The sequence below is a fragment of the Zootoca vivipara genome, chromosome 8 (genome assembly GCF_963506605.1).
Source record: "Zootoca vivipara chromosome 8, rZooViv1.1, whole genome shotgun sequence".
Taxonomy (NCBI): Eukaryota; Metazoa; Chordata; class Lepidosauria; order Squamata; family Lacertidae; genus Zootoca; species Zootoca vivipara.
The window spans coordinates 13,002,987-13,027,355 of NC_083283.1; the positions used below are offsets into that span (position 1 = coordinate 13,002,987).

At 43.2% G+C, this 24,369-nt stretch overlaps 2 protein-coding genes across 3 annotated transcripts; one reads left to right on the forward strand and one right to left on the reverse strand.

The window, feature by feature from the left end:
- The first annotated feature begins 245 nt into the window (after positions 1-245).
- On the forward strand, positions 246-12,889 carry TATDN1 (TatD DNase domain containing 1). 2 transcript variants are annotated; one of them, XM_035124955.2, is made up of 12 exons: positions 246-377; positions 1,692-1,757; positions 2,615-2,664; positions 2,821-2,884; positions 3,397-3,540; positions 3,628-3,670; positions 6,869-6,954; positions 7,054-7,094; positions 8,122-8,198; positions 9,087-9,157; positions 10,788-10,914; positions 12,724-12,889. In XM_035124955.2, the coding sequence occupies exons 1-12, from the start codon at positions 356-358 to the stop codon at positions 12,824-12,826; spliced, it is 894 nt and encodes a 297-aa protein (XP_034980846.1). In that variant the 5' UTR covers positions 246-355; the 3' UTR covers positions 12,827-12,889. The 2 variants fall into 2 exon arrangements, with proteins under 2 accessions (XP_034980846.1, XP_034980844.1); XM_035124953.2 differs by lacking the exon at positions 246-377 and adding an exon at positions 388-1,595.
- A 576-nt stretch (positions 12,890-13,465) lies between these two features.
- On the reverse strand, positions 13,466-24,120 carry RNF139 (ring finger protein 139). Its single transcript, XM_035124952.2, has 2 exons — positions 23,608-24,120; positions 13,466-15,551 (listed from the first exon to the last, which is right to left on the reverse strand). Exons 1-2 carry the CDS (start codon positions 23,792-23,794, stop codon positions 13,735-13,737), a joined length of 2,004 nt encoding a protein of 667 aa, XP_034980843.1. The 5' UTR covers positions 23,795-24,120; the 3' UTR covers positions 13,466-13,734.
- Positions 24,121-24,369: the final 249 nt, after the last annotated feature.

Consider the following 24,369-nt stretch of genomic DNA (forward strand, 5'->3'; position numbering starts at 1 on the left):
TTAAATTAACGAGAACATGCTAGGAGATAATGGAACACCACAAATGCAGCATAAATCATATTTGAAAATTAACAATGATATAACGCTGCATTATATATAATGTTCAGTATAATGTAAATGCGATAGATAATAATACAGAAGATGCCAAAGGAGATAGAGCGAGGGGACCATAGAGATATATTTCTAACAGTGGCGTATAGAGCGGAACCCTCCTCTATGGTCCATTCGGCTGCCTTACGCGCCTACCCAGCATACGGGTAGCGCTCAAAGGGAAACCGGAAGTGACGGCAGCGCTTCTGCATTCTATGGGAGGAGAGAGAGAGAGAAAGACGTGCGGGCCTCAGTCGTCGTCGTCATGAGCCGCTTCAAGTTCATTGGTGAGGACGGTTGCCTGGGCAACTGGGGGGTGTTCCTTTGCGTCGGCTAAGAGGGCGCCTGGCCTAGTCGATCAGGGGGTAGCCCTTTGAGGTGGGGGGTGGTGCGGAACCAGCCCCCCCCCCCGGGCACCATCCCAGGCGCGCTTACTCCGGGGCAAACCCCGTCATTGTCAGTGGAGCTTGCTCCCGTGTAGATGCGAGGTTCGGGATCGCAGCCTTGCTCCCATAAGGGGAACCTGCCCGGGGTTGCAGGTGCGCGCAGGGCGATCCTGTGTGCGTTGGCTCGGGAGCAAGCCCCCAGGTCACAGTTCCGGTTCTGCGCATGCTTACCCAGAAGCAAGGCCTGTCGATTTCATCCATTCATTACTTGTTTGTACTGTATTATATGCGGCTTGCTTCTGGGTACCCGGGCGCGCAAAGTCGGAGCCCTAACGGGGTAGCTCCTCCTCTGCTTTGCTTGTACCGGTATCTCTCCCTCGCGCGCACAAAAGCACATAAGAGACCGATTGTTTTTGCTGCAAGCAGTCAGATTTCTGCAGAGATCTAATCTGTTTGCGGTATTTGGCTACAAATGGACACAGGGGACAGTTCCAACCCTTTCCCTCACATCCCGCAGTGATTCCCCTGCAGCCAGATGACAATATGGATTTAGTGGATTCCTTTTGGGGTTAGTGGATGCATGCACACATTTGACTCTCCTGTCATTTTATGATTTGGCAGGTGCATTCTGTGCATTGACCCCACTGAAAGAACATTGCGCATGAGGTGGCCTGAAAGTTCTGGCCTTGGTGTTTGCATGAATGAACCACTGCAGATTATACAAGCTGTCACGTGATATGCATGCCAATGTTTTATTATCAGTATTAATATTTTCATTTTATTTCTATACCGGTTTGAGAAAAACCTCAGAGGGGCTTACAACACATTAAAACATCAAATTAAACAATTCAGAATAAAACATTACAGGCATGTGCAAGACAGCCTTCGTTCCAAAAGAAAGGTTTTGCAGGCTTTTTAAAGGGATCCTGTCCTAGTACAGACTCCGGCCTCTTAACAGCAACCAGTGAGAAAGATTACCTTGCTTCAGAAACAGGAATCAACAGATAGTAACGATTTGCGGTTTGGATTTCTTCTCACTGTATATATCCTAAAGCATAGATTCATAGTTTCATCACATGTCGGGGGCCCATCAGATCTTCGGACATCTTGAAACTGCTGGTGAGGAGCCTTCCAGATGATCATGGACTCCAACTCCAACTCCCACCATCCCCAGGCAACATAGACAATACTAATTTATTTTCTTTTTCTCTCTAGATATCGGTGTTAACTTAACTGATCCTATGTTCAAAGGCATATACAGAGGTACTCAAAAGCATGAAGGTAAATATTCTGTCTGTTTCTTTAATAGCTCGTTCTATGGTCCTCACATCCCAATATGCACGGTATGCATCTGCAAGGGACATTTTCTTTCAGGTTACACTTTTTGGGGTCCCCCCCATTCCCAGAGAGTGATTTTATTATTATTAGCAGTTATTAAAATTTAACTTCAGCCTGCTCTTGTCTCCCACACATCCATTTTGAGAGAAAAAACCCACTAGGGTGGTAATTCAATGCAGTTTTACTCAAGAGTACACCCATTAAAATTATTGAACATGAATAATTGATTAATTGAAATGGGTCTGCTCTGAGTAATAATTGAATATTTAACTGAAGGCTACAATCTTTTGCATATCTTACTTGGGAGGAAGTCCTATTCAGTTCAGCATGGCTTCTAAGTAGACATGTGTAGAATTGCACTGTAAAGCCACAATCCTTAACACTCTTAGCTGGGAGTAAGCCTCAGTTAACACAATGGGACTCTCTTCTAAGCATGCATGCATAGGATTGTGCTGTAACACCACAATTCTGTTAATACATATTCTGTTTAATATGTTCCCAAGGGAAATATTTATCAAGGAAAACTTGATGAATCACAATCCTCAAATCACTTGAGTGTGGTACTGTTTGTGGAGGAAATTACTTTCAATGATCTTCAAAGAATCTGAGCTATAGTCCTTCCTAGTCAATAAGGATATCTATGCTGCTTAATGGAGATAGCACAGTTTGATTGAACATTACTGCTGTGAAGTTGCAGGAAAAGGAAAGGAAATGCATACCTGAAGCTGTTAAAGGTTCCAGAAATAGACTGGGCCATAGTGATGTTTGAAATTAAGGATTTCAGTTCTGTCTTTTTGCAGATGACTTCTTGGATGTCGTGGCTAGAGCCGTCAAAACTGGTGTTAAAAAGGTACATTTGTTCTTCAAATATTCTGGGTAATGTGTGTTGTGTTAAATTTCAGTTGTTTCTGTTGACTTTTAATATCTGTGTTTTTCAAGATATGAATTAAACCTAACATTTAGAAACTAGCACTTAAGTAAACTTTCTTTCTTTCTTTTATTCCAGTTCATGATTACAGGTGGAAGTTTGCAAGATAGCAAAGATGCACTTCAGCTGGCACAGACAAATGGTATTTGTCTCCTTATGTTATATAGCTTTCAGTCGAATGCTTTAATTATCCTGTAGTTAACATTTAAAATGACCAAAACCAATATGCACCAGTTCAGTCCAAAGAATTATGAGCAGGAGGAAAGGAATGCTTCTCACACACCATTCCTTTGGGGCGGTTGGCTGTGTCGACCCAACTCACTGCTGCTAGGGCCGATGTCTTGTCAAGTGCATAGAGTCACACACAGAAGGGGAGATGATGAGTCAGGTGATCACTTGCTTTGTGGTCTTTGCAGAGCGTATGTAACCACCTGCTCACAATCTTAACTGCTATGCTGTGTGTCTCAAGTGACACTGTGCCATTCCAAGGCTGGTTTTATGACCACAGGAACTACCTGATTCAAAAGTGAATAAATTAATTTAAAAATTGAGTTATACAAAGCTTTGTACTGATGTTGTACAGAATTTCACGTTGTCTTCCAAATCTATATTTCTAGCAGTAATAATCAATACGTTCATGTCGTTTGTTTTCAGACATGTTTTATAGTACTGTTGGCTGCCACCCCACCCGCTGCGGAGAGTTTGAACAGAGCAACCCTGAGCAGTACTTAGCAGAGCTACAAGGTCTAGCTGAGAACAATAAAGGGAAGGTCATAGCTATTGGAGAGTGTGGCTTGGGTAAGTAGCAACCAAGTGGCTTGGCAGTGATGTTTCCTTCCTGGCAATTCAAAGGCCAGTTAATTGTTTGTCAATGCTCTCTTCCAGATTTTGACAGATTAGAATTCTGCACTAAGGACACTCAACTCAAGTAAGAGAGATTTACTTAACGCATAAGAGAAACTGCACCCTTCATACTTTTTAACAGTGTTGTTTTTGTTATCAAGGATTTTCTCCCAGTGACAGTCACTGGAAGCCAAGGAACAGTTGCTCTTCCTCCCCCCACCCCAAAGGGATGTAATAACCAAGGAGAAACAGTCACCACTTCCCTGTTCTTCCCTAAATAGCCTACAGGTCACACCAGACCCCTGACTGCCTCTTCACCTAGCTGAACCATCCCATTGCTTCCACCACATCATTCATTGGAACTTGCAGTAGCTGGCCAGTGCTTTGATTCCATGGGTGGTGTTTTTGCAATCCATATATGCACAAATCATCATAAAGCATGATGGCAGGGCCCAGAACACCAGCCCTCAAGTAGAAGTTGTGCATGCCAGATAACCAGAGGATGGGAAGTTGCAGTGCTGAGTTAAATTGAACAGCAGCATCCTATTCCTATTTTTTGGTATCTCACTGGGTGGAGGGGCCACTGGATGCTATAGCTACTGAGTGCACAAGGCGCTGGTTGCTGTAATGTTAATCTTGGGAACAGTTTGACCGCAGTAAAACACTGAAGTGAAATGCAAAGGGAATGAACCAAGCGCAAAAGCCAAGGAATTTAACATGAAACAACACTTATGCCAATAAAAGCTAGTTGTTTTTATTGTGCATTGTAGGGATAGGAGAAGCTGTGATCCATAAGTTGCTGCTGGACTCCGACACCCATCAGCCTCAGCCAGTATGGCTAATCATGGTCAAAGATGATGGGATCTGTAATGCAGAAACAGCTTGGGAGGGCTCAGGTTCCCAGTCTCTGGTTTATGCAATATTGTAATAAGCTTAAGAACGTGAGGTTTGGCTGGCAGGATTAGAACGTTGAATCTAGCATTCCAACGGCCAAACAGATGCCTCTGGGTGTCCACAAGCAGGGCAGAGGTGTGGTAGCCATCTCTTAATTGCCCCCAGAATCTGGTTACCAAGATGCATAACTGCATTTGAACATGGAGGCTTCCATTTCCTGCATTGCAGGGGGTTGGACTAGATGACCCTTGGGGTCCCTTCCATGATTTCGCTGTCCTTCCTAAATTGTTCCACAAATGTTTCTGACAATCCCAAGTATTTGCTGCCACTGCTTTTTTGATGGCAGCTCATAAGACAGTGCTGACAACCGACAGTCATCTGTGTGATATTTATGCTCTTCTGCATAGGGGGAGACCCAGCATCAATCATGGCAGCACAGTTGGTTAGCTAAGATTCTTTCACAATTCAAAGGTAAACTCTGATTGTGTAATGTTCGGTCTGGCACTTGCACATCACACGATGCAAACACAACCTCCTGTTGTAAGGTTGTACAGCCGTACCTCAGAAGTCGAACACCTTGCGAGCCGAACTTTTTGGCTCCCTAGTGCCGCAAACCCAGAAGTGAGTGTTCCAGTTTGCAGACATTCTTTGGAACCCGAACGTCCGATGCAGGTTGTGCACCTTGGTTTCCAAACGTTTTGGAAGTCTAACGGACTTCTGGAACGTATTCCGTTCAACTTCGATGTACGACTGTATTTTAACAGCATTGCTTTTCTTGGAAACATCCATACAAGTCCTGGCTTTTTACCATTTCTTGCTTAGGTTGTATCCTGGTCTAATGGCTTTGAAACATAATTTTGCTGCTGTTCTAAAGCAGGCATGCCCCCCCCCAATTCCCCCAGCCCCACACTTCTTTATAAGTCTTCTGGCCTTAATGATTTATCAGCCACTGAAAACGTATGTGTTGTGGCTATAACGTTAGGAAGCCACTTTACAGATCACCCCACTGCATGGAAAGCCACTATAAATGCACAGCCCTAGCCGGTATGGGCAGAGGTGGTGAGAGAAACTCTGCCTTCTTCTCTTGGAAGAACCTGCTGGTTTTAGCACTGTGGTACTTGACACTAAGATCGGGAGAGAAAAGATCCCTCTTGAGATGCTCTCCAAAGAGCAGGGAGGGGGATCTTTTGTCTCCCGATCTTAGCACTAAACATCACATTGCTAGACACCCTCACCCTTTCCGTCTCCAGGTGAGTTTGTGGGGAAGAGTGTGAGTGCATGTATGTATGTGTGAGCCTGGGAGAATGCTCTGTGACTTCATATATGTTGGGTGCTTGTGCTGTATTTGGGGTGAATGTGCATGTCTGATGAATATACAGTGATGCCTCGCTATACGAATGCCCTGCTAGACGAATTTTTCGCTAGATGGATGGGTTTTGCGATCAGAGGTTGCCTCGTGAGACGAGGTTTTCTATGGCCGCCGCTTCGTCTTGCGGCGAAGTGGCGGCGAGTCAACCTCCGACCACAAAACCTATTCCTCTAGCGAAAGGGGAATCAGCTGTAGCGGGGGAAGAAGGCAAAGGAAGATCAGCTGTCAGCGCCTGTCAGCTGATCTTCCTTTGCCTTCTTTCCCCGCTACAGCTGGTTCCCCTTTGTGTTCTGCTGGTCTCTGCCGGTTGCCGCGAGCAGTGAGGGGCAACCGGCAGAGACCAGCGGAACACAAAGGGGAACTAGCGGGGGAAGAAGCGGAGGAACGGATCCGTTCCTCCACTTCTCCCCCCGCCGCTTCGTACAGAGCTGGCATCGGCCGGAGATTCAGAGAGGCGCTGCGCCTCTCCGAAGCCCCGTCCGATACTGCCTGTGTGCCAGGCGACTGAGAGAAGCGGAGGAACGATGTGTTCCTCCTCTTCTCCCCGCTGCCTGGCACACAGCTGCTTGCCTCGGCAGCCGCCACCTGGCTCTCAGCGGCGGCTGCCAAGGCAAGCAGCTGTGTGCCAGGTGGGGGGGGGGGAGAAGCGGAGCCAGGTGGCGGCTGCCAAGGCAAGCAGCTGTGTGCCAGGCAGCGGGGAGAAGAGGAGGAACGCATCGTTCCTACGCTTCTTCCCACCGCCTGGCACACAGCCGGCATCGGAGAAATCACACAAAACCTGGCATGATGTGGCCAGTATGAAACACTTTCAAATCCTATTGAGATTAAAGTTAAGCACATGCAAAACTTTCCCATAAAACTAAGTGGGACTTAAAAGTGTTTCCTTCTGGCAGGATTATGTCTACACCTAAATAATAATAGTAATGATAATCCCATTCTTTCTAACGCCTTGAACCATTTAGATAATCTATAGCTGAGATTTCATTAAATGTAGGGATATTTCTGTTTATTTCTTTTCAGGTATTTTGAAAAACAATTCGATTTATCTGAGCAAACAAAATTACCGATGTTTCTGCACTGTAGGAATTCACATCCAGAATTTGTAGGTGGGTTTTTGCAAAATAATAATAATAAAATTTTAAATGTAAAAGTTGAATGAAGAAATCTCTGGGCTTTTTAATTTAAAATATTCCCCTTTCACACAGATATAATGAGGCGAAACAGAGAGAGGTGTGTGGGAGGAGTGGTAAGTGCCCGATGTTCAGTTGCGTTTCTTTTATTTTATACTTTTCATGTGTTTCAAAGTAGCTGAAAACTAAAACATGCAATGCTTTCTAGTTGCCCTCAAGCACTTTAAGGGAGGAGTCTAGTCTGAAATTTACAGGTAGACTCGTTTTGTGGACCAGATGACTAGTTCTACTTCATTACTCTGAAATCCACATCCTTTTTTAAACTTGTGAATGTGATTGTCACCTTTTTCCCACGGACACATTGAACAGGGAAGGCCACTTCCTGTTGAGTATACACTGTGTGATAGCCAGGTTTGCCTCTGCATAGTGTGCCAAATGACCTATACAGATGTAGTTCAGCTGGGCTTATTCCTAAATAAGTGGGCATAGTCTTGCAGCCTTTGAAATGAACAGTGCATTCACATTATCTCAGGATGGAGTAATGGCGGTTGTGTGACATAGTTGTGAAATAGAGCAGGGTTTCCCAAACCAGGGTCTGCAGCAGTTTTTGGACTACAACCTCCATCATACCTGACCCCTGGTCCTGCTAGCTAAGGATGATGGTAGTAGTAGTTCAAAAACAGCTGCAGTGGGGATGAAGGGCATGACCTGCACCACATACTCAAGCAATGGGCCTGTCCTGGCAGCTAAGCTATAGTGCCTTTTGCATCAGAGGCAAGGTAGTCTTTCAGCCTCCTTGAAGTGGGCTGCTGGTCTTTCCTTCTACTCATTAGATCTTTGATTTAACTGATTTAACTCAGTAGATCTTTGATTTAACTGAATTCTAGACCAGTCCACAGAAGGTTCTGCCCCGTAGCATGGACTTCATTGATTGGCTCTTATCAGTTAAGGGCTCCATACATACACTTGCTCACTTTAGGTGACAAAAATTATCAGAGCTTGTGTGCACACGGCTAGCAAATGCTATTCAGAAACATCAACTGGCTTTGGAGGAATGCAAGAAAAGGGAAAGCTTGTGTACTTAAGTTAGAAAAATCTCAATGCATCTTCGGGTGATAAAGGTGTATCATTACTTGTTTACAGGTACACTCTTTTGATGGCACCAAAGAGGAGGCAGCAGCTATAATAGACTTAGATCTCTACATAGGAATAAATGGTTGGTAAGTTATTTTAGACATCTAATGGCTGAGGTGAAAGGATTCCTTTTTATTTTGGGGTGGATACTTTAAAGCACACCTTTGCAGCTTGTGGCTCATCAAGGTGACTGCACCTCAGCCAGCATGTATCGTGCCCTCACAGGTAATTCAGACACTTCAATCCCAGGTAGGCAGTAAGAACAGACCACCTATGAAGCGCCTGCCAAACGTGGGGGGTGGGCTATATATAATTTGCAGTTCCACTTCAAATATTAAGTGCTGCAATGGGCTGCCTACTGAACTTGAATCTGACAATAAATGCAGGTGCCAACCATCCTTGTGTGACATTGCCATAATCTCAGTCCCCATTAGCCTTGGCTTGGAATTGTGTGCATAGCTAGAGCCACAGCTGCCACCCAACAGAGGTGAGCTAGGTGCATGGGGGACATTTTAAACAAAAAGACAAATAGGTAAGAAGAATTAAGGGGAACCTCTGGAAGGAATGGGGGAAGATTCCTCCCAAGGCTGCTTCTGTGTTTTGTTTTGTTTTTAAAGCCAGGAAAACGTAGGGAAGTTTCACACAACTGCTTGTAATTCTAGTTTCAGCCTTAGCCTGAGATAGCAATTCTGTGTGCACTCACATGAAAGTAAGCCTGACTAAATTTTGCAGGAGTGACTAAACATGCTTAGAATTGGATTGAGCATCTCACTGCAACCATCAGGATTTAAGTAAACAGTTAACTGCTTGCTGCATTGATGCAAACAAATTTGGAAACACAATTTTGGGGTGATTGTGCCCAACATCTTGGATTTGGGCAGACAAGTTGCTCCTTGGATCTTGTGAGAACTTCCTTCTATATGGACTAAAGAATTTCAACAAATCAGTGATTTTCATATTCATATTATTTCCAGTTCCCTGAAAACGGAAGCTAACTTAGAAGCAGTGCGGTCAATTCCCAGTGAAAGATTAATGTTAGAAACAGGTGAGTTGTTGTTTTATTTAATACTATTTAACATTTTACTTCCACCCATATGCCCCTTTCAAAACCGTTTCAGATCTGGGATATATTTTGTTTGTAATCTTCTGTCTCGGTGCGCCATTTTAAGATTAATACCCAAATATATCCCAGATCGGAAACAGTATTGACTGGGTACATGGTTACTCAGCATGGCTTAGAAAAAAAAGAAAACAGTTCCTAACCTAAAGAGTAATTTCTTTTTATAGCAAGGTACCTAATTCATTAGCAGTGCAGTAAGAAAATTCCATGTAAATTCTGTATTTAACAGCTCTTTTGGTCACACTATCAGTGCTGTGTACCCTCCAGTCCATAAGGGGAAGTGAGCATGCTAGAAATGCCATGTATTGTCACCAGAGTGAGTTGTAAGAAAGGATATTGTTCTGGGCAAGAATCAGACTAAGCAGAAAAGGCCTTGCCTCATTCCTTAGAAGGGCTGTGTCAAGGACAGGCCCAAGACATTTTGGTACCTGAGGCTAACCAAGGAATAAGGGGCGAGTGAAAATCTACATCAGGAATTGGGGGAGGGGGTAAAGATCTACATCAGGATCTGCTGCCCCTGTGGATCTTGCTGCCCAAGGCAGTTGCCTGACCTTGCCTCATAAGTGGGCCGGCCCTGGCGCAGTCTTTGCCTGAGGAAACCCAGGTTGCAAAGGGGAAGAGCATACATTCTACCCTTATAGTCCAGATTCTTTTCCCCCATAGCAAATGGAACAAATTGTGAATTTTTGCACTGTAGTCTGATGGAGCAGCTACCTCTCATTCACACCCTTGGCCAAGAGCAAGGTTACCGACTCACCTCCATGAATTGGCAGAACATAAGATTCCACTCTCGTGGTTTTTCCCAAATTGCAGCTTCCAACGGTTGGGAGGGCGACCAATACCACCCATTCAAGTTGACCACCTTTGTGCTAAAACTTTGGCGACTTCCTTAAATCACCTCAATATCGGGCATTAAAGTATCTGCTTTGCACATAACTTTGGGAACACAGCTGCAATGCATTATGGGGAGTTTGACAGTAATTTAGTATATCCCTGAAAACCCTGCCTAATAGCAGTTACCCTTCCTAACTGACTTCAGTGGTGCTTGGCAGCAAATGCTTGGGGTTAGGAGTGAGCTTCCTAACTGCTAAGCATGGGGAGCTAAAATGACCATGGCTTGAGAGGAGATTTGTCTTTGTAGATGGACCCTTACAAAACTCTTACATCCAAATTAGGAATTCTGACTTTGGCATTTTAAACAGTGTCAACTTGCAAGACCCCTGGAATTATCTTAACACAAGAGTAAGACTGTGGTCCTAAGTATTGCTTACTAAAGTCAATTGCAACTTTCTGTATATTGGTGTGGGACCCTATCTCTGGGAATAATTTTACTACTTATGTTTTTTGTACATGTTAAGAACAGATCTGACAGCAACTTTGCTTTGGTTTATAGCCTGTGTTAAGAATAAAGCAATTCCTCCTCCCCCCCCCCAAAAAAAAAGTATTGGGGGAGATGGCAAAAAGAAATGGCTGAGGTGGTTATGAGCTACAGAAAGCTGATAATTATGTAACCACCGGTATGTTATTCTAAACTGTTCCATAAATCACACTATAGATGCTCCCTGGTGTGGAGTGAAAAATACCCACGCTGGATCAAAATATGTAAAAACCACATTCCCAACCAAAAAAAAGTGGGAAGAAGGACACTGCCTGAAGGACAGAAATGAACCCTGTCATATAATGTAAGTATATAATTTAATATATTTCAAGGCTCCAATTCAGCTTAATTTAGTTATGACTTAAGTCTGGCTGAAACCAGTGGAATTACTCATGAGAAACCTATGTCCCATGGCTTTCAGAGGGACTTGATCATGACTGACCTTTAGCTGGGCTGGAGCCCAAGGGGTTTAATGCCATATAAAGAGTGACACCTAACAGGCAGAACAATTCTAACCACCACCAACCAGCTGGTTCTGAGGAATGTAGCAGAGATTTCCCTCTGCCAATTCATGCTTCATCCGTCAACAGCACCGGCTGTTAAAAGTCTACTGTTAGCAGTAACTGATTTAAGGCCCTGAAATGGGGATGGGGCAAGACTAACCACAGAGCCACTGGATCCTAAACTAGTCCAGCAGCCAGAGGAGTTGGTGCAGCAATAATTAGGTGTAATAAAATAATAATAATAAAATACTCTGCCCATCTGGCTGGGTTGCCCCAAACCATTCTGTCTAGATGTACTCTCTGAGCTTCCCACACAGGTCAAAACTCCTTATTTTTCAGTTATTAGCAAGCTAAGATTTGCTTTGCTGGGTTAAACTGAGAGCCAGTCTTGTCTGCATTCTGTTTTCTGCAATAGCTAGCCAGGTGCCTTTGGGGAGGTTACTAGCAGGGCATGAGGGCAACAGCCCTCTCCCCTGTTGATTGTCATCACTTGGTACTCTTGAGGTTCTGCAGTCCAGAGAGAGGATTGTTGTTGTTGTTTAGTCGTTTAGTCGTGTCCGACTCTTCGTGACCCCATGGACCATAGCACGCCAGGCACTCCTGTCTTGCACTGCCTCCCGCAGTTTGGTCAAACTCATGTCCGTAGCTTCGAGAACACTGTCCAACCATCTTGGACAGAGAGAGGATATACATACCAAAGTACATCCTATGTGCCTATTGAAGGAAAAGCAGCTCTCTGCATTGCTACCGTATAAGAAATACTTGTGAGATAATACCACAGGGAGCAAGAATGCAACCTCATCCTCTATACCACTTTGAGAAGGGGGGTTCTCACTCCTCACTTGCTTTGCAAGGCTCAAAGGAGAAAGAATACAGTGGGGGATGGGAAATACATACTATTTATATTTCAGTTGTCTAAATCAATGCCCTTTTGCCCTCATATTACTACTGTATAGCAACGTGTTTGCATACAACTTATTAGATGCCACTGGTGGTTTTTAGCTACAGGTAGCAACAGTACCGAAATTAAACACTACACAAATTATATAAGCCCCATTGGAAAAGTCCATGCCAAACAGAAGAAAATGGCCTCAAATGTCAAAATACGCAGATTTCAGAACTTGTGTTTGTCATGGAATCTAAAACCACCAGTTTACTGATAAAGCATGGTAGGGACTATAGTTTTCTGGTAGAACACACACTTGGCACAAGTAAATGTCGAAAGTTCAATCCCTGGCACCTCCAGTTAAAAAGGATCACATAGCAGGTGAAAGAAAAGCTACTGCCCCCAAACCTTGAAGAGCTACTGCCAGTCAACAGACAACACTGATCTAGGTGGATGAAGTCTGACCAGATTAAAGACAGCTTTTTATGTTCTGAGATGCGAGTTACCTGTCCGCAATAGATAGATGAATACGTGCATCACACATTATTTTATCTGAAACTTGTATATGCTGTTATTTGGGTGTTTTTGTATGACATAAAAATAAATGGAACCCTAAATGTTATTTATGTAAACTTTAACCACCCTTGAACAACTAATGTTCACAGTGAACGTAACCACAGCGATGTGATTTTGCATAAGGTGCCTCCCTTTTGCTTTGTTTTAGCCAAATACTGGAAATACTAGCAGCAGTACGTGAAGAAGATCCACTAGAACTGGCCAACACTACATATAACAACAGCATTAAAATCTTCTTTCCAGATATGTAAAGCATTTTATGTATTATGATAAAAACTGGTAATCCTGTCCATGCAATAAAGATTTGACTCTTCTCTGCATCAGATCTGAAACCGTTATTTAGAAACAGGCATGCTGTAAAGGTTTGATTAAACACGCAAGTAGAAAGCTTTCACCCCCACCCCGTGAAATATGTTTTTTGGCAAGTATTTATTTCAGTTTATTTTACTATCCAGTTGACTCGGTTATATGGAATATAATGTCTTACTATACTTATAGAACCGAAAATGGCACAAGGCCCTCTGACCACCTATCTTCCAAGAGAATGCAACCCTTAGCAAAAACAACACTTGTTTCTTCATCCCCAACATTTCTCTCTTTCCCATAAACATAAACACAGTAGCAAGAATGGTAACAGTTATGCAAACCTAAAATTTTAATTTTTGCTATCAAGTTGGAAACGATGCTTTGATAGGATTTTTAAATAACTGACATCTGTTAACCCTTATCCAATATTTTAATTGGTTTAAAGGGTGACTCCTTGAGACACTGGCTTGTTTTCAATATATCCAAAAACCATGGGCTTAATAAGTTTACCAAAGTGCGGGAACTTTTTGACACAACTTGCACACTATAATTTTTTTGATCAATTAAGAAGTGTTTTGTTCAACTGTTTTAAAAAATATGCGAAAACACTTTATTCCATGTACAATAATGTACATAAAGTTTAAGGTGGTCGAAAAAGAGACCAGCAGTAATTAAGAGGTATATTTACAATCGCACATCACAGTAAATTGACAACTCCATTCACAGATTCAACATTTTGAGATACTGTTCTTGTGCTTAGTTACACACTGATGAAGTGAAGCTTTTATTCCATAGTTGAACTCCACTATTAACACCCACCCACAGTGTTCAGTACATGACATTTTAAACCAAGTCAGGTTCCCTGTTCTGAGTGTTCTGTCAGTGTGACAGACTGACTTGAATTCTCAGTCTCTACTTCCTCCTCACTCTCAGAACTGTCATTATCTTCATTTAGTTCATTTTCCATATCAGCAGCTGCATCTTCGCCTTGCAAAGGATTTTCATCAGGTTCATTTTCATCGAGTGCAACAAAACCATTGTTATTTGAGAGATTGAGATTCTCCTTGTCCTCAGTATAAACTTTTTGATGGCACATTGGACAAGTGTCTTGAATGTAGAGCCATTTCCGAAGGCAAAGTGCATGGAAGTAATGGTTACATGGAGTAATACGAGCAGATGTAGTAAACTCGTGGTAGCAGATTGCACACACGTCATCAATTTCACGTAATCGCTCTCCTTTGACTTCAGGAAGTGAGTTGATTTTCTCAACAGCTGTCCTGCGATTGATAAAGGTTTTCCAGCCATTCTTTGCCTGCAGGTAGATGTTGAAGTAGGCATGCAGACACATCATACAAGCCCGGATTTTGCTTCCTGATTCAAACACCATGGTGTAAGCACCATTCCCAAACATTATTACTCCAAATATAAACTCAATTATATTGCCCGTCGATCGAACATAGTAGACATAATCATCAAGCTTTTCCCATAGGACATTATAGTAGCCATCAATCATAAAGAGTACATACACAGTGATAGAAACAATAACCTTCAGGCAGAGTTCCACGCAGAATGCCGTAACAGCAAACAGCCATGTATTTAGTGCATAGTGGTGCCAAAGCATGTAACTGAGCAAAATTGGAAGAACAAAGAGGCAAGCTGAGACGAAGAGCACAGGAAAGTGTCTGCGAAATGAGGACACATGGGAGGCACTCAGAGACATTAGGACAGGGTCTGTCATTCCGTGGATAAAATGCAGGACTGCGGTCAGCAAAAGGCACATGTTTCGACTCAAGCGAACTAGTCTCTCTTCTGGCTTAAGCCCACTTAAACCAGTCTGCAGGGCCAAAATAAAAAATAAAACTGGTGCCACAAAACCAAGCCTTTTGTCGTCTTCATCAGTAGATCCAATAAAGGCCAAAATACCAAGCCCCAGGTAGTGAGCTATAGATGAAATTACGGCACTCATGCCCAATACAGTTAAAGTAGAATCACACCCGCTGACAATAAGGCTGCAAAATAACTCCCAAAAACTGTCCCAAGAAATGTAAAAATTAATGCCTGGAGCAGTTTCTGCCATTTTGATGAAGAATGTTAATGCAACAGCTTGAGCTGCCAGCCTCGTTAGCCAAAAGACCCGCAAAACTGATGGAAAACGAATCCTTTTCCATGTATCTTCCAGCAACAGTTGTAATCCATAAATGCGATACATGTGCCTTATAAGAAGATAGACATACCGTGAAGAGTAGTAGAACCGTTTAATTTTATAAACTAAAACGACCAGGGTGTATACTGTCAAAATGAAGCCTGAGGTAAAGACTAAAATCTGCCTGATGTGTAACGGCAATTCAATGATCAAGCCTACAAGAGGAATCAATAAATCCAGTATGATTAGCTGAGAATATATGGACTGGATATTTAACAGTGCAACGTAGCCAATTCCAAAGGTAAGCTGAAGGACAGAGAGTGCCATCCCTAAGGAAGGTCCTTTATGAGGAAGGAGCTGGACTCCAAAAGGTGTTGTAAAAGAGGCACTGTGGAAGTTTATGTGCAAAAAAGCGTAATAGTTCACCATCATTGATGTTGCGGCTAGCAGAAGAGCAGAGCTGATCGTATAAAACTTGAAAAGTGATCTTTGTGACAGAATCAGAACAACACTGGATACAAAGATACCTAAAAGGAGGAGGAAAGGAGAGTTAGTTGTCTGTACACTCTAAAATGAAAAATGCTCAATGACTCTAAAGCACATGTGCTTTGAACAAGTGTGACTTAAGTTTTCAGCCCTCTCTGTAAATTCAATCTACACTTCAATTTTATAGAAGCTGTACTCCCAATTAATCCAATCCTAGTAAATACTAATTTCCACACAGCCCAGCATATCAACTATTGAACAGGCATACCTCACTTTATTGCACTTCACAGACATTGCTCCTTACAAGGCCGCTTCCAGGGGAGGGAAGCCCCACGCCACCCCTCTTCTGGCCACAGGAGTGGAGCTGGCTAGGACTGGAGCTAGGTTTCCCCCTTTTGCCTCTGCAGCCAGGGGGGTCTGGCTTAATAGACTACAGTATAGTGTATACGTCACTTTTATATGTACTGGGAAACAAAAAACCTGTGTAACTCGCTTTACTGCGATATTCGCTTATTGCAGTGGTCTGGAATTGAACTCGCAATAATCTCTGAGGTATGCCTCCAAACTACCGAGGACAAATAAGCACAATGGAAATGAGGGCAAACTAATCACATGTCTGATACCATCAATTAGGCCACCATCTCTACATACACTGCTGTTCCTCTGTAGCAGCTCAGACCTCCTACCAGCAAGTAGATCATCAAAATACACCCTCTAGTCCAGGCATCCCCAAACTGCGGCCCTCCATATGTTTTGGCCTACAACTCCCATGATCCCTAGCTAACAGGGCCAGTGGTCAGGGATTGTGGGAATTGTAGTCCAAAACATCTGGAGGGCCAAAGGTTGGGGATGCCTGCTCTAGTCTAATATATACCAAAGTCATTCTTGACTGGGGCCAGAGGGGGCCGTTTTAGTGATCACACCCAGACTCTGGGATTTGGTGCTCAGAGAGGTTCTTCAGCTCTTCCCTGATGGTCTTTTGCAATAAGAGATCTTCTTTTTAAAGAATGCCTTGGTTGCTAGATGGGCTTTTAGTTTTTTATGGCTTTAATACTTAGAAAAAACAGCAGTAAAAACTAGATTATAGCGTTTAGTATTTACTTGTATCTTGATTTCATTCATTCTATTTCCCCTCTGCATATAGGTTGTGTTGTGTTGTTTGTTTTCTAAATGCAGACTGTATTCACATATATCATGTAAACACCAGGAATATAACAGGGGCCGCCAACTGTTGTGGGCCTATGAGCAACTTGGAGAACTGGAACTGTTATGGGCATCATGCACACACTGTGACCCCAACACACCGCAACCTTTTTTACTGGCTACAATGAAATGCTCTTTCAAGCCTAACTTCAGTAGGGGAACTGAACCCTTTGGGTGTAAGGAAAGGCCTCTGGGGGTGCATCTTTGTCTGAAGGTGCCAGATTGGGAATCAGTGTTTTAAAATTACATTGTGTGAAGGTAAGAAATGTTAAAACAACCATTTATGAACAGCACTGTAACTATACTTAACATCACAGCCTGTTGCTGCCTATTATACCCATCACTGATTTACATATGCATATGCTTTTATTTAACCACTCTTTTATTTAACCACTCGCCTAGTCATCACTGGTAACCAGGAATTACATGCAGGTAAGTGTATGAGAAATTCCAACTAAACATCAGGAAGAACTTTCTGAGAGTAAAAGATGTTCAACAGTAGAATGGACTCCCTTGGGAGGTGGCAGACTTTCCTTTCTTAGAGGTTTCTACCCTGTTTCTCATATTTTAAGACATACCCATAAAATAAGCCATAGCAGGATTTTTAAGCATTCGAGGAATATAAGCCATACCCCGAAAATAAGACATAGTGATAGGTGCAGCAGCAATGCCGGCCGCGGCAGGAGGAGGAGGAAAAAAATAAGACATCCCTTGAAAATAAGCCATAGTGTGTGTTTTTGAGGAAAAAATAAATATAAGACATGTCTTATAATATGAGAAACACGGTAAGTAGAGGTTGGATGGCCATCTGTCATGGATGCTTTAGTTGAGATTCCTGCCTTGCAGGGGGTTGGACCAGATGACCCTCAGGACCCGTCCAACTCTACAATTCTATGAAATTATCTCCAGGTCAGTGAGCAGGCTGGAGAAGAAGGGGCAGAATGCTATTTCTGTTACAGCATCTCACTCTGTTTTTGTACTGGTCACAAAGAAAAGGGTTTTACTTCCTCCACAGCCACTGTTTGAGCCTGCAATCCCCTATCCCGTCTTTTTACTCATAAGCATGGGTGTGGTGGGAAGCATTGCCTCACTTCAGTATTATTATTATTATTATTATTATTATTATTATTATTATTATTATTATTTATACTCATATACTGCCCTTCATCTGAAGATCACAGGGCAGTTCACAACATAAAAATACAAAATGAAAACACAAAACACATAATAAAACAGTATTATTATTATTATTATTATTATTATTATTATTTATACTCATATACTGCCCTTCATCTGAAGATCACAGGGCAGTTCACAACATAAAAATACAAAATGAAAACACAAAACACATAATAAAACAAAAATGAAAGCAAACAAAACAATAAACCCCCCCCTTTTACAGGCAGAATTAAAAGGCCACAGAATATTAATCAATACAATAAATTCCACAAAGCCAGGAAAGGTAATCTTGCCACCTCAATAGTAGCATGGGGCTGTCAACGCGCCAGATTTCACAGACAGTAAGCTTCCCCCAGCTTGTATATTGGGAACATGCCGGGAACAACATAGTGTGTGTCTCTAAGAAATGGAACCTGAGTGAACTGTTTGTTTTCAGAGAGTCAAGCTGGAGGAAGGTCAGAACTGCAACCCGCTTTATGAGTAAGCAGCACACAAGTAAAAATGCTTCCAGGCTGGTAACTTTGGGGGGCTTACTAACAGGATTGCCTTGAGCCCTGTGGGACTGTATTTGGCTGGATGGGTCACAAGTTATTCAGGCCTCACTTAAAGGACCATTACAATGAATCTGGAAAACAAGCAGCAGCGGCCAGAATGATCAGAGGCGCTGAACACAGATTAAGAGCTTGGTCATGCCTTACAATAATTATTATTGAAGAAGTACCGGTACATGTTATTAGTGCACTGAACTGAAGCTAACTCATAAGGAAAATTAACAAATCTGTTTATAACCTAATACTAATTATTATTTCTTAATTCCTCTTCAGCTGAGAGGCAGTATGATTGTACTCCAGAAAATATTGGTGGTGGCACTGGCGAGGGGAATAGCACTACTAGTTAAAAAAACCCAAAGCATATACTTTTTCCATTATGGGGTTTTAAAAAAAAAGAATTTAGAGCCACTAGTTAGTCATAAGAGCAAAGAACCTGGTTTCAAAACAACTAGATAACTTCAGATAGACTATTCGTTGGGTTTCAACTACCATATTGCCCAATGGGCCAGAAAGATTTCCCCATCACGTGATGTGGGATGAAGCAGTGGACCTACTACGATTCTTTGGTGCATTCAAGGCAAATGGGTAAAAAGTGTTTGAGTTGTATAGTAGTCAGTGTCTCCTCTTCTGGCTTAAAATAACTTGTTTATAACAGTGACCTTTCACTCATACTAGATGGCAAACCTATACTGGCTCCCAGAGGAAAGTAGCGAGAAGCTACTTCTATTCTTTCCAATTTGGATTGAGGGAATAAACTGATTTGGAGGGATAGACTAGGACAACATTTATTCAACGTTCCTTTTGGATCAAAATATAGTCCCTGGAAAACAAAGGTTAGGAAAAGTCACGTGAAGCTTGCCTTTTAACTGTTTTACTGAGATGAGAGTGGCCAGAGTATGCAAATATGTTATAAATGTCAAGTCTTTATACCAGTGTTAAAAACTACCATTGTTCTAGCTGCATTTTGTGACAGGGAATTTCATTAGTGTGAGCAGTTTCTGAGCTCTGGGCACAGTTCTGCGCCTAAGATTTCAGATTAAAACTGCAGAGTGGAAATAAAGGAAGACCTTTTTCTGCCTCCCCACTTCCAGCCACTCTCTGAAGACTGGAGAAAAGACCCTCTTAAGAATATTAGGGGGTGGGCAAGGGAAGGACTAGACCATGTGGGAAGTGAACGTAATATTTTAGCTGCAGTTCATTCATTTTCAGCTTTGTATTCTTGTTATTAAAAAAGTGTGCCTAGACATTCCGTTGTTGCGCCCATAACCTAGGTTTAAGGTGCCATTTAGCTCCTAGTTTTCATATTTCAGTTTCTAACACAGCTTTACACACTGGAAATTTGTATGTGGACATGAAATTACTGCAAAGCGTTCTGAATAATGTGTAATTGGACATGCAATTCTGACTTCCCAATAAAAGGGAGGAAAGCTGATGATGGCTTCTAAATCAAGTGTCTCAATGAAAAACACAAAAACCACTATCTTAATAATTAAAAGCAAGTGTGTACATGCCCTTTACTGGTATGTTTTATGGATCTTGCTGTATACTCCTGGAGAATCTGGATCTGGGGGAAAGGGGAGGGAAGGAATTTTTTAAAGATGAATGTGGCTTATGTAAAATTTGAGATAAAGAAGGAATATAATTCTAAATACAAGGGCTTCCATTCTAGACTCTCCTCATCCCCTAATCCAGGCATCCCCTAACTGCGGCGCTCCAGATGTTTTGGCCTACAACTCCCATGATCCCTAGCTAACAGGACCAGTGGTCGGGGAAGATGGGAATTGTAGTCCAAAACATCTGGAGCGCCGAAGTATGGGGATACCTGTAATCCTTTCAAGAAAGGATAGTTATCAAATGGCCCTAATCACTTAATCTTATCATTTTACCCTTAGCAGAGATCATCCAGTAACTGACCTGATACATCTCATTTAAATAAGATTAGCTTTTAAGCACTCAAGTTTGATGCCTCTTCACAATGGAATGATATTAGAGATGTTTACTTGCAGTTTACAACTTTACCACCCCTCATTGTCATTATCACACAAACTATGACCCTGGAAACTGAAGTACACAGCACTTAAAAGCCTCACCCTGCTATTTGGGGGGGGGGGAGAATTCCACCTCTTTTATTATTAGTGTTTCTATAGTAAGTGATGAGTCACCAGTTGAGGTTACACCCCCTGAACATTATGCTCTGCAACACCCTTTCAGCTGTTATTCCAATGTACTAACTCCTACAATGCACCTATTATTCTGGTTTAATGCCTATCAGGCTACGTTCCAGACACAAATATCAAGCTCGCAGAACAGAACTGGTGGAGTAACACTATCACAACTGTCAGTTTAATTTCCAAACCATAGTTTAATGTACGGCAACAGGGGAGGAAGGGAGGGGCAAAAACCAATTCCACATTTGCATACTGCATTGATGTCTAGTTCAGAGATCAGACGTCACAGACTGCTCCGATCTTGTTATATAGATCAACAATTTATATAATGATATTATTAATTTATTGATCTTCTAAAACTCTTTCTGCTTTGTAAGATTATAAAACTCTCATGAACGGGAATAACACCTCAGAAGGTATGGAGAAATCAAAGAATGATTTGAAACACCAAGGGTTGTAATATGCAATATAGGTTTCTATACACTCTGTATAGAGTGTACACTCTCCCAGTGTCAGTAAAGCATACAGTACTTCTGATCATGTGATCATATTCCCTCTAAATCTGCTCTGCAGGGTTGGTGGTTTTTTAACAGAGAATGGTGAAATTCCACTGCACAAACAGAAGTCTGTTAAGGCAATGCAGGATTTTGCCCATACAACTTAGCCTCACTTAGGAAATGTGATGTCAAGTTTCATGAAAGTCTGTCCACCACCACCACCATTACAGTATAAAAGTGCTCTAAGCAAATCAGCGGATCTCGTCAGGCTAGTAGTCATGGTAAAACTCAATTATGTAGACAAAGCTTTTATAGAGCTCTGCGCTAAATTAAATTGGAGCTGACAGGTAAATTCATTAAAATGTAATTTGGAATGCAACATAAAGATGAAAGAATGAGGAAGATAGGAAGAGCTGTTTAGCATTGAGGAGCTGTCTATGGTAAGTACGGTAGTATTGCTAAAAAGCTATTATAAATGAGTTGTTAACAGGCAATATCCTCTACCAAATAGTAGTTCACAAATACATGTGCCATTCTTATTGTTATTATCAGCTGCTTTTCTTCACCGTTACCCAAAGCACATGTTACTTGTGGCATATAAAAACCACTTGAAAGTGGGGGAAAGGGAAGCAAACTTTGTTCTACAGTATTTACAAATGCACATTTATCTGTTCATTTGGGGGAGATTTTTATCACATGCAAGCAGACAAATATGACTGTTGTCAAGTCTGGTTTCCACACCATTTCATGTGACATTTCTTGCACAAATAACACTTCTGTGGAGGAAAAAGCAAGCAAACTGTTCATCATATAAAAAAAAATGCATATCTATTTTGTTGCCTGTATGTGACTAGTTATCTGAATAATATTGTTCTAAACAGACAATTGCATAAGAATCATATAATTGTAGAGTTAGAAGGGACTATGAGGGTCATCTAGTCCTCCTGCCATGAAGGAATTTTTGCCCAACGAGGGGCTTGAACCCATGACCCTGTGATTAAGAGTCTCATGTTCTACTCACTGAGCTACCCCAGCACAAATTGGAAACTGGTTCTGCTTGAACCAAGATATGATGACCAAATTACCAGCAGGCCTATTGCAAAAAAAGCAGAAGGCATTGAAACACTAGAGGTTATAGTTAACAGTTGGGCAACCTTAGCCCAACACAAGATCATAAAAGGTCATTTTACAGTCAACAAGTTGTCCCTGGCAAATGTTTAGCAAACTAGGCTCTTATAAAACTTCCAATGCTGGGGACTAGCTTTCACTACTCTTAATTTTAGAAAAAAAGACCTATAGTTATTTTGACTGAAATTTAAAGGATGGTAGCTTAACTAACAATCCAAGGGAAGAAGACTGACCCAGGTTGTCAGCATTAAATAAACTAGGGGTTCCCAAACTGTAGTCTGTGTGCCAACAGTGATCCACAAATTTCATATTGATCCTTAACTGTATTTTTATTGTGTTTGTGTGAATACAATCTGAATCATACCATGCAATGCAAACTGTATTATAATAATAGTTAGAAAAGAAGCAATTCAAAAACAATTCAAAATAGACAGCATCTAGCACAGCGTGTCACAACTGTGACAACAGGTAGAAAAATCGTTAAGTGGTCCACCAAGACCAAGTGATATGCGGGAGCAAAAGATTTGGGAAGCCATAAAAAAATTAAGTGGACACATCTCACTGGAAATATGGGTGTGAGGAAAGCAGAGCTAGGAAAAAGAGATGCATTCACTGTGCAAAAGTCTACAGTAAACGTTTAGCCTATTCCAGCCAGATCAATAAACATTTTCACCCTTTAGCATCCTTCAAAAGTGCCCTTCACACCCCTAACTTTAAATGGCTGAAGATGCGCTGCTGTTTCAACACTTACTTATGGGTCAACCGGGGATTAGCAAACATCCTTTTTACAAGGACAACAACCACAACCACCAACCCGGTGCAGTTTTGATGCTCTCAAGGGTAAAGGAGGTGGTGGCTCAGGAAGGATTCACGCCCGAAAAAAACAGGTTGGCGATCACCCTCTTCTCTCCCCAAACCCAATTAAAAGTAAGAGAGCAGGAAAGTTGCCGCACAAGGAAGTGCGGAGAAGGCACGGTGACCGTTCACCACAGACGCTTCTTCCGGGGTCGCGGCGAAAAGGATTGGAGATGTATTCCACCCCCCATCCATCCCCCCAAAATCCTTCCTCTCCACCTCCTGAGTAGCCTATAGGAAGGGAAGGAGGGAAGGGAAATGACAGAATTGTATCACAGAATTGTAGAGTGGGAAGGAATCCCAGGGGGTCATCTAGTCCAACCCCCTGCAATGCAGGAACTGTTTGCCCCACGTGGGGCTCGAACCCGCGATCCTGAGATCTCGTGATCTATACCTACTGAGATAGAATTGGAGCAGAGGTAGGGGTGTGGAAGGCCCACCCAACCCTTTCTCTCTCTCCCCCCCAGCGATAGGCATATAAATGGGGTTGCTCGTGAGGGGGGAAGGGTCTCTCACCCATCAGCCGCAGCAGCCCCCCCAGGAGGCCGGCCCACAGGGAGTCTCCGGGGAACACCGGGGACGACGAGTTGAAGATGGCGTCGATGAAGAAAAGGCTGGGCACCCGCAGCGCCACCTCCGCGCCGGCCCGTAGCCACGGGCCCAGCCGCCGAGGCGGCGGTTGAGGGGGGCCCGGGGCCGCCATCCCCGAGACCCCGCCGCCTCCTGTCCGTCTCTGGGCGGGCGGCGGGGGGAAGGCAGAGAAAGGGCACGGCGATGACGGCGGCCGCGAGTTACCGCCGGGCTTTCGCCGCCCGAGACGACTGGGACCCCGGACGCAGGGACGATGCCGACGCCGCCGACACCAGCGCTCGCGAGGAGGCCGCCGCCATCATGTCCGCGATGCCTGCCTGCCTCTTCCTCCCTCCTCCTCCTCCTCATCCGCCGCCCGCCAGCCAGCCGGCGCGCGCCGCCTCCTCCTGCAGCAGCAGCAGCTACGTAGCCGCCGGCCGCCGCGGCCCTCTCCGAAACAACGCGACGGGCGGGGGGAGGGTAGTGGGCGGGGCCACGGCGTCCTTCCCGTCACAATGCCCCGCCCCGCCAATAGGGCTTCGGGTGCTGGCGGCGGCGGGGTTGGTGGGTGGAGTTTAGGACTAAAAAATAACCCCACCCATCATCATCGCCACCAAGGGTAACTGCCGAATGAGCGGCGCGAGCGCACCTCGTACCCGCCAATCCGGAGCCGCCAGCGCCGCCGCCGCGCACGCGCTCGGAGGTGGG